General features: G+C 39.1%; 1 protein-coding gene across 2 annotated transcripts; it reads left to right on the forward strand.

Moving 5' to 3' along the window:
* Positions 1–661: 661 nt before the first annotated feature.
* On the forward strand, positions 662–10,460 carry LOC137256170 (probable transcriptional regulatory protein MMOB1910). Of its 2 annotated transcripts, XR_010954552.1 has the most exons (7): positions 1,151–1,218; positions 4,075–4,491; positions 5,334–5,443; positions 6,435–6,571; positions 7,325–7,499; positions 8,087–9,160; positions 9,650–10,460. XR_010954552.1 is itself a non-coding variant. In XM_067793875.1 (6 exons), exons 2-6 carry the CDS (start codon positions 4,155–4,157, stop codon positions 8,294–8,296), a joined length of 969 nt encoding a protein of 322 aa, XP_067649976.1. In that variant the 5' UTR covers positions 662–1,218; positions 4,075–4,154; the 3' UTR covers positions 8,297–10,460. The 2 variants fall into 2 exon arrangements, 1 of the variants encoding a protein (XP_067649976.1); XM_067793875.1 differs by having other exon boundaries at positions 662–1,218; positions 8,087–10,460.
* Positions 10,461–10,833: the final 373 nt, after the last annotated feature.

The raw sequence follows: 10,833 nt of genomic DNA on the forward strand, positions 1-10,833 counted from the left end.
CACCCCTTCCACGCTTTTGGCGTAATTTACGTAACGCTTTATCGTCTGCTCTCGTGATTTTCCGGTCATCATCAGATTCGTCAGCTAAATCGTTTGTGACGTAATTCATCACTGTCTTCCACCCACCTTCAGACGAGTCTGCTATTTTGATAAGTTTGTTTGTTTTATGGATTCTTTCCAACTCGGACGTAACCAACGTTTCACTTTCCTCAAAACGTTTGCCTTGAATGGCGGTCAACACTTCCCTCAAAACATCAGCAGTTTCTTCGTTAAAATTGAACTGAATTTTGTTACCTTCACGTCGCCAAGTGTAATCCTTTTCTGCTTTGAGCCTCTTAATGTCTTTGGACGTCTGAACAAATTCTTCTCTCAAAGCCCTGCTGATTCAAACGTGGCTTTGTTAGTCTCTAGTTGTGACAAAATGGCGTCTAATTTTCGTCAGAATTCATGTTAAATGCTGAAAGGCCGGGAGTGCACTAATCGAGAATGCCAAATTCAAATATCCACACCCTTATATACTACCATAACACGCCACTTACTGGGCAGAAAACCCATGTGAACGCCTCATACCGCTAGGAGAAAATAATTTCCCTCTAATTCATACTTCAAGCGATAGAAATAATATTTATTTGACTTAAACTGAAGTGATAAAACCTTCTACAGGCATAATTAAGTTCAAGGGCTTTTCGATGAGTTTCTTTTCCCTCTCTATATAGGCTCTTGATCAACCTAATTACCTTGAAGTCATATCACCTGACATTTTCAGATTAAAATACGCCCGCGAAATCTGAGTTCAAACGATTCGCTAATTTTCACCCAACGCTGGAAAAAAATGGTTTCAACAGCTACGCTGCGCTGCGCTCATACAGCATGCACAATGAAAATGTTCGCGGAGCATGAAACAGCATGCCTGTCCGGAGTATCAGGTCGTGAGCAGTAGCCTAATCTTGGCTGTGTACGCAAACAAATAAATAATCTGCTCGTTACATAAAAAATTCAAAACATGTTGATGGTAATAGGTAGCGTCTGTCACAGAGAAATACTAAATGTCTAGGTGAGAGTCGAGATAAAAGCCTTTGTCCAGAGATTTTAATTCCGCTTTTCTCGTTTTTAGATTTTTTCCAAGGGACATAACTCTCATTTGGCTATGCTTTGTAAGTCTCCTGTTTGAAGACAAGAAAGAGGAACACATTCGGTCATAATCGCCAACCTTGTATAGTAAGTTGAAGTTATTAAAGGGACATCCTAGCAGTATTGCCTGACAGAAAACTATATTTATCTTTACATGTTTATAATTCTTCCCAGAATTCTAAACCAACGGTTAATTATGTTTTCATAAATCTACATTATTCCTTAGACACGAACATCCATTCATACAAACTCATTACAAAATAGGCTAAACATGTGAAAGCTACCTGTCGTCCTTTTTAGCCGAAAACCCCGATGTGATCCTACAGTCAGGTAAAACCCAGTCAAGGATATTTTCGTGTCAAGTGCTGATGAAACTATTAGGTTAATTTTGCAAGTATTTGACGAAAGTTTAGTAAACAACCGAACAAGTTGTAATCTGAACATACTGAAACTATTCTTCTCCTACATATGGAAAACTGTCATTAGCAAGTCAACACCATTTTTAAATCAACGGTTCCGATTTTTAAAACTATTTTTCCAAGGTTTGTTGGTACATCAGCACTGCAACAAACTTTACCTGATTAAATTCTGTCCATCTGTTCTTGATCAACAAGGTGATCAAGTCAACTACTGTCAACTCTGCAAAATGTCCATATTTCCATTTTTGTGAAAAAAACCGTCACACCTATTTATTTCAAATACCAAACTATTTTAAGTAAATGTTGAAACACAAATATATTAATAGTCTTTTCTATCAGCACAGTGCTTTACAGAACAAATCCTTTACAGAACAAATCTTAACATAGGTTAATATGGGAGCAATATTCTTATTTAAAGTTTGAAAAAGAATACGAGACCTACACCTTTAACCATTTCATTGTTCACTTTAAACCTGAGTCAGTGAGTATGTTGTGATGCTATAATGTGCAAAAATACTTACTCTCTACTCAAATCTACATCATGTGTTTATGTAAGTGCTATGACATCCACAAATGAATAATGCTGAATTGTGCTTAAATTGAAAGATCAATAAAATATAGTCAGTTTTCAAATATTAGCCACAATTTCGTGTTCTATGGCTGTCACTTCTGGATACAGACAGAAAATACATATAAAGCTGGTTTATCATTGCTTAACTACCACAAAATGTTTTTATAGAAAATAACATACAAATTGCACAAGGTATTTGAAACATACATAATGCTTTCCTACATGTTTAATTATCAAAGTACACACATCTGAACACTTTAAAATATACATTAAGCATGTTAAATAAAATTACTCAATGAATGAGTTAATGACACGATCATTGTTAGCTGGAGTCACCAATGGAGTTGTCTGCCCCTGGCAATACACCCCTCCCTCACACAAATCTATCTGAAATGTGCATCCATGTACATTAAGTTAAAATTTGTTTTAAAATGGAGAAGACTGATGTGTGCTTATGATAAATATAATCTAAAGCGTACCATCGATTGATAAAACAAATTTCAATGTTCAGCAATATTTTAAAGAGTTGAAAAACTATGGAAGTACAGAGCAAACCAACCTTTTTCGCCAATGGTGCCAACACGGGAATATCTTCTGAAGGGACCAGTCATTGTTTTTGACTCAAATACAACATGGAAAAAGCCAGAACGCTTAAAACAAGGACCCCCCTGCGACCAAAAATGGACCGGGTTTTCATGAGTACTACAGAAGTTACGTCACTTGGCAACTCACTTAGTGTGGACTTGCTACTCTCATTAGGTTCATATTTCGTGCCAGAAATAAAGTATAAACGCATTTATGATTGAATAAACTTCTGGTACTCATTTATCTTGTCAAATTGAATTGCTTGAGGTCGAAAGTCTGTTTAAGAGCTCCAGGTGAATCGTTACAGCAGTTTTTAATATTTATCACTAGGTGACATCTTGCTAAACGTAATGGAGGTTTAAATTATCAACAACAACAAGAGTGATGATATGCATTATTAAAGGGGCACTGATGTGGAGCGAATAATGTTTCTAGCCAGCGGTCTAATTACGAAACCAAGCTGCAAATTGGTCAGCACCTGCTCCCTCAACCCTGAAGGACAAAGGGACTGGGCTCCTGTCCACAATAGCAGAACTTCTTCACCCCAAACAGTCAGGAGGCCGGATGCCCATCATATGCCATTTAAAAATATCCTTGGCATTCCTTGTCTGATCGTAACAAAATATCCCAGCAGTATAGTTTTTTTGTGATGCCTCGATGGTATAGTGACTGATCCAACTTGATCCTATTTCTGTGTTTTTTTACCTCAATATTGAATCATGTCATGTAAAAATATGATGTCTACAAGCACGTAGCAAGCCATTTGTTTCACATAAGTCAGAAAGATTGCAAATCTTTTTTGGGGGGATAAACCCTGGTTTATTATCTATGTTCATCTATTCATGTTTATCGATGTTATCAGTTGATTTATTTAAATTCATAAACTAAATACAATGACTTTGCCGTTGATAGAGAACTCTGAAAATTTTCTTATGTAAGAAAAACTGATTACACCTATTTACCCAAGTACACAGCAAATGCCTGTATGTATTTCTTATGTAACAATGAAGTTACAGTTGGTATCCTCAAAACAGTTTTGGCCACGGAAATTGCTCCGCATCAGTGCCCCTTTAAGCTCATGTACTCACAAAAATCTGAGTTAGAATTGGTCTTCAGCAACCCATGCTTATTGTAAAGCAACCAGTGGTATTGGGTGGTGAGACTCTCTGACTTCGTTGACACATGTATATCATTGTATCCCAACTGTGTAGATCAATGCTCCTGCTGCTGCAGGATTGTCTAGTTCCAGACTCGCTTACAGACCCCGGCCATTTCCCTGGATCTGAATATTGCTGCAGCGTAACACAACAACCAAATCTATTCATTGACACCATGTGATAAACAGACATATTATCTTCTTATTTTCAGGTACACGGACAGGAATAGCGTTATAATGGTCACAGGACAAAACCACTAACGAAGTACAATTAAGTTATTACTGATTCATCATGGCTGCAGCCTACTCAGCTGTCACGAGGAAACTGCTACTCAATCTCACAGACATCAGCTCAAGTATTCGGCTATTACCAGCATTTAGCTGTTCAATTTGGCAAACAAGAGACTATTCCAGCTGCCAGAACAGCTTGTGTGGAAGTCAGTTAATCATCCAACCAGTAAACAGGAGCACAAATGCAGCCTCAAGTCGCACCACTCTCGCACTGCCAACGCGGTGTATGGCCGGACACAGTAAATGGCAGAACATAAAGCGTACAAAAACCGCTAAGGACTCGGAGCGCAACAAAGTGTTTTCAAACGTCGCTAATCAGATAAGGGCAGTTGTTCAAGGTTTGTTCTTTTGTTCTCAGTGTTATGGTCATTGTGCTTTGAGTGTCAGGAGAGTTATATCAAAGGTGATCAGTTACGTGGGCGATCATATCAATTCCACCATATCAGCAAATTTTCTAAATGGATCAGAGCTATTTACAGTACATGTGTTACTCCCTAGGCTGTTATGTCAGTGTTTACATTTGCAAGTTTCATAATTTACTGTGAGTTACCTCCCTTGAGTTGAGTTGCTAAGTCAGTTACCAGGGCTGAAATTGTATCTACTGTCAACACCTAAATTTATTATCTGGATGATGTGAAGCCGAATTGCAGAGGATGCTCACATTTTAGTGGCTTAAGACCTACAAATGCCATATTATTTGCTAGTGGGCTATTTTCTTAACCCCCAATATTACCAGTATTGTTTCAGGATTTCAGATTTTTTAGTATTGCCCCTATTGTAATTACACAAATTCTCTGTAGTAGAGAAGGAGAGGCATTTTCTCTGACATGTAATGTTTTCTGTCTATTTCTTTGGACATGCTGATGGTGATACAATATTTGACCAAATTTATTGGTTGATTTTTAGCACACACAAAAAAAAAACTATTTTAAAAGTAGTTTGATTCCACAGATCCAATAAATAATTAAAAAGAAGAAAATCTATTTTTGTACTGTTTTATATGTTTCTTAGCAATATAATTTCACAGATATTGGTTAAAGGAAACAAACCTGGATCTTCTTGATGACTAAATGGCTTAACTTCGAACCTCCTTGTGTTCCAAACGGTTAAGTTATTGATATTTCAAAGATACTTTGGAAAAAGTTGAATATTCCTAATAAAGTCCATTGGACTTTTTCAGCCACTGGAGTATCTGACCCCAAACACAATCCAACATTAGCCAGAATCATTGCTGATGCCAAGACGAAGAACGTTCCTGCAGCCAATATAGAGTCTGCCCTGGAAGCTGCTGTGAGTAATGTCAGGAGAAGGGCAGGGTGTTACTGTGGGTGGGTGGATGGACGGGTGGTATGTTGCTCTGTTTGTATGGGATGAGGGGCAAGATGTTGCAGTGGGTGGGTGACTGGGTGACTGAAAGACACAGGAAACAAGGTGGATGAGTCACCTCTACAAATTCTGAGAGGGGATTTTGGCTCAGAATTGAGAAATCATGCTTTTTCAAGCTTCCAAAGAGCCCAGTTCTCAAAGTACTGCTTTCACTTTTGTGCTGTATGTCTTGTTTGTTTTAGCAAATCTATTGGCTTGAAATGTCTGCATACTTTTATTCGGATAGTTACAGTGATAATTGTTGAATTTGCCCAGAAACGAACTTGGTGTGTTGAGCTTGTTACTCCTTTTCCTTTTATACAGGACCCATGAAGGTCTGGGGTAGAACAGGCCTTCAGCAACCATGCTGGCCATGAAAGGTGACTGTGCTTGTTATATGAGGCGACTAACGGGATCAGGTGGTCAGGATCGCTGACTTTGTTGACACATGTCATTGGTTCCCAGTTGCGCAGATCGATGCTTATGTTGTTGATCACTGTATTGTCTGGTCCAGACTTGATTATTTACAGACCGCAGCTGCAATATTGCTGAGTGCATCGTAAAACTATACAAACTCACTCACTCACTCACTCACTCACTCACTCACTCACTCACTCACTCACTCACTCACTCACTCACTCACTCACTCACTCACTCACTCACTCACTCACTCACTCACTCCTTTATATAGTGCTAAGGCCCGGTGAGTGACAGTATATGCCTTGATGGCAGTATGTAGCATTACAGTCCCCTATTCTTAAGTTCAATTCCATGTCAACATTTCCATTCGTGTCACAGTTATCAATATCAATATTACACATCAGAGAGTGGATTTTGAAGTATCTCTTCAACACTGGAGAATATTCAAACAAACTCACGTTGCTCATGTTATCCCTGTTTGTGCTGCTATTTATAGGCAAAGGCCAGAGACAATTCGTCTGTGGTGTACTTTGAAGGGAGAGGTCCTTGTGGAACGTTTTTCATTGTTGAAGCCTTCACTGCAAAATCCACAAAAACAAAGAATGACCTTCAAAATATTATCAAGAGGTTTGGGTATGTATGTCTCAACATTGATTTCAGGGATTTGGAAAGGCAAGAGCATGGACCATTTTGCACATTAGAATAAAAAATGGTCCATTAACATTTTGGAAGATCACTGTTGATACATGGGCAGTGTCCCATTCTAAATTCAGAAAATGGCTAATAATGCTGAAAACTGACCATTGTCAAAGTTCTCTTTCCCAGTCCTTGCGAATGTTACATGAAATTTAATTATACACATAGGCTTAACGTTGACGAACCCAGTAGCATCCTGTTGCAATTGTGGATATTCTGTACAGATGCTGTAGAAGTATCCTGCCCTTGAATCTGAATCAGTCATTTTATACTGTATACCTATTTTGCCCTAGAATCCAAAGATAGTCACCCTGTATTATATTGTGGTAACACAAGGATTGGGTACCAGCCTATGATCTCCCTAAGTCCATAAGACAACCAACTTGTGAAGATCTGGGTTAGAACTGGTCTTCAGTTACACATGCTCAACACATGGTCAGGCTCATTGACTTGTTTAGCATGCGTAGATCGATACTGATTTTGTTGATCACAGGATTGTCTGGTTCAGACTCAATTATTTTCAGACTATCGTCATATAGCTGGAATATTGCTGAATGTAGCATTAAGCAACAACCCAACAAACCATTTGACAACCAAACTTTATCAAACTGCATCTGAATCATGGCTTCTTGACAGGTGTAGAAAACAGTTGATGGAGATTTTGGTGAGATGTTCGTGTTGGTTTTGCAGCGCCTCAATAGGCGAGCCTGGCATGGCGAGACATGCATTTGACAAGAAGGGGGTAATCATGGCGACACTGTCGGAGGAGAATGTGGACATGGACAAGTACGTGGAAGTTGCTATCGAAGCTGGGGCAGAAGATGTTACCACAGAGAAGGATGAAACAGAGGAACATTTTCTTAAGGTTAGGTCAGGAGGCAATCGATTTTAGTTCCTAAAAAAGGATCTGAATATTATAAGATGGCACCAATTCAGTGAAGTGTTTGTTCATTATACAGAGTGGAGAGCCAGCCATTCTCTACTGTGGACCATACTGCTCCTCAATACCTCTCTTTCCAAGATAGAGTTGTACAGTAGCCTAATGGTTAAAGCGTTTGCTGATCATGCTCAATACCTGGGTTTAATTCCCAACATTGGCACAACGTGTGAAGCCTATTTCTGATGTCTCCGCAGTGATATTGCTGGAAAGCAGTGTAAAAGTACATTCACTCACTCCTGCCAACAGGACCTCGTGTCATTGCGAGGATTAAAGATTTTTTTAAAGAAAATATAAAAATTTGAGATGACCTCCAACTTGAAATGCTTCACAGTACCACTTAGTAATGAGGCTTTCCTCCCAATAATGTCTGTTCAGTCCCAAAACTATTCAAATATATTGACCAGTAGTCTTTTTTTCATGCTTGTGTTGATTAATTGTTAATTGATTGTTAACTAAATGTTTTTTAGCCAGTTTTCCAAACATTCATCTCAGAAACGTCATCTCTATTCCAGTTTATATGTGACCCAACAACTTTGATGTCAGTGAAAGGCAAATTAGAAGGACACGTGGACATCCGTTCTTTCATGGTGGACTTTCTGCCAATGACCACTGTCTCCCCACCTCCACAGGAGCTGGAAATCCTGGACAAGCTGATAGAGAAAATGGAGGAGAACCCTGATGTCCAACGAGTGTTTTTCAATGTCAGTACAACTGATTCATGATGCCCTTAACCCTAGACTATTTCTGTCTGGAGTGCTGAAGTCGTGACGCCTCTTTCTTTGGTGAGTGAGTGAGTGAGTAGGTCTTAATGCTGGATGTAACTGTATTGCAGTTATGTACCAGTGTATTGTGTGAGGAATGCCAGAAGTGATGCCAGTCTCGAGTGTTTACCATTATTGTGAAAACCAGGAGCACAGGTGTGGTGCGAGCAAGCCCAGAAATATAATCACAGAGAACAGGAATTCCAATCCACGATCATGGTTTTTCTGAGAAAACACCTCCCTGCACTGCCATTTGAAACCAACTTGAAAGTTCTATCCCATATTGATGCATCCTTGATATCTCCAGCTTAAATATTACGCTAAAGTCTCCAGTATACCCTGGATGCATCTACTTCTCAGACCAATAATTTAAACACCTCCCTTTGCTGACTCTGCAATCTCACCGCAGCCAGTCAGCTAAATTGCCATTACAACTGAGCTTGCCAGTGTCAACAAATATAGCGGTCCTGACTGTGAAAGTTTGTTGACAGTCTGACTCTGATTAGGGTTAGTCATACAGACCAATCGACAGGTTTTAATCTTTAAAAAATATTTGCAAGAAGTCCTTCTACCTCTTTCAAAGTACCTCTGCATCATTTATGTTGCCAAGTTTAATCGATTAGATAATTTAGAAAGTGAAAGCAAGTTGTGATTGGTACGCTCAACTTCCCAGAATAGACTCCTAATTGGATAAAAAGCCAGTAAAGGGAGGTAACAAAGACATTGCTGTAGCTGAATCGAGGGTATAGAGGAGATTTAACATAGCATATACCCTCAGTCTAAGTAAACTTAGTCTCAGTGTATTTCGTTACACTCCACCACTGAGTCTAACAAAACCTAGTAGAAGGTCGCGTCAGGTAACCTTTGAGCGACCAGTGACGCAAGACGGTCAAACGCGAGACGGTTAAATAGAGTTAATCAATCAGATAATGGCTACTATTTAGGGATCGGAGGGACTTTCGAAATATTCAGGTCACTGACATGGATCTCTCCACAAAAAAAAAATCTGCATATACCACAGTTAATTGACCTGCACTATATACACTTTGGGGTTTCTGTTGACATGGTTACCATTAGGTAATATTTCAGCAAGATGACATCCTTGAATATTGCCAAAAACACTATTTTCAGTGACTGTTTACTCCGGTGTGATGTCATGGTTATAACATGTGCTGTGTGCATCACCCGGGAGCGAGCATACGCTAAATAGCATTCGGAATCTTGCGGGTACGAACCTTTTCGAGACAAAAAGGTATGTACGAATGTACACTTTCGCGATTTGGTATGGTGTGTTCTGATTGGTCAATCTCAAAGGTTACCTGACGCGACCTCCCATAAGGTTTTGTTAGACTCAGTAATGGAGTGTAACGAAAAGTACTGAGGATAAGTTTATTTGACTGCATATACCCTGGAAATTATCAAAGAAAGTATTGAAGGGGCTGCAGGGAAGGCCGAGTGGTTACAGCTCTCACTCTTCATGCTGAAGATCCAGGTTCCATTCCCTGCATGGGTACAATGTGAGCAGCCCTTTGCTGGTGTCCTTTGTTGTGATATTGCTGGAATACAGCTAAAGTGGCATAAAATTAAACTCAATACAGTCTCTTATAACCAAGATTATGTCTGTGAGTGTTGAAGTTAAACTGTTTTTGTATAATCTGGAACTCTTTGATATAGCTTTGGAGTGATGCATTGTGATCTAAATGAGTAATTTTACATTTGAATGCTTCTGATATTTGTATGTATTAAACTGCCAGAAAAACAGATGTTAGGCGATTGTGTTGCATGATGGCTAAAAATGAGAAGGAGATGAGTGGGAACAGTTAGTTGATGGTTTAGTTGATATGCATGTATTTTGGGCCATAACATCTATTTTGATAATATTTTGATAACTGTTCATGGGACAGTTAGAGTGAGTGAGAGGAAGGCTCGGGTTTGATTCCCCACATGGGTACAATGTGCAAAGCCCACTTCTGATCACTTCTGATGTACCTTGCTGTGATATTGCTGGAATATTGCTAAAAGCTATGTAAAACTATTGAGTTTGCATCAGTGTTAGTATTTGGGGACTTACGTCACATTATGTCTCTGTACTGTTGTAGAAAATGATTAAATATGGAGTATGGCGCTGGTGACTTTGTTGATTACTGTTAAACAGATGGAATATGATGTTGCTCATAACCTAGGGCACTCTGTGTGTGTGTGTGTGTGTGTGTGTGTGTGTGTGTGTGTGTGTGTGTGTGTGTGTGAGAGAGAGAGAGAGAGAGAAAAATAAATGGTGTCTCTCCCTACCTGGAAATTTGTCTTTTCCGGGACAGATTTAAAGAAAAACACATTTTCATATTTATTAACCAACCTTGCTACATACATAGGTCGAGTGGCAAACTCTTGCCTTTTGGCAGTCCCAAATATTTCTTATGTTTCCATGCCAACAAGTTTGACTAACACTGAAATTGGTCTTGCTGCTCTTTACCGGAGCATAACTTTAAAATTGTTCATTA

The sequence above is a fragment of the Haliotis asinina genome, chromosome 11 (genome assembly GCF_037392515.1).
Source record: "Haliotis asinina isolate JCU_RB_2024 chromosome 11, JCU_Hal_asi_v2, whole genome shotgun sequence".
NCBI classification, from domain to species: Eukaryota; Metazoa; Mollusca; class Gastropoda; order Lepetellida; family Haliotidae; genus Haliotis; species Haliotis asinina.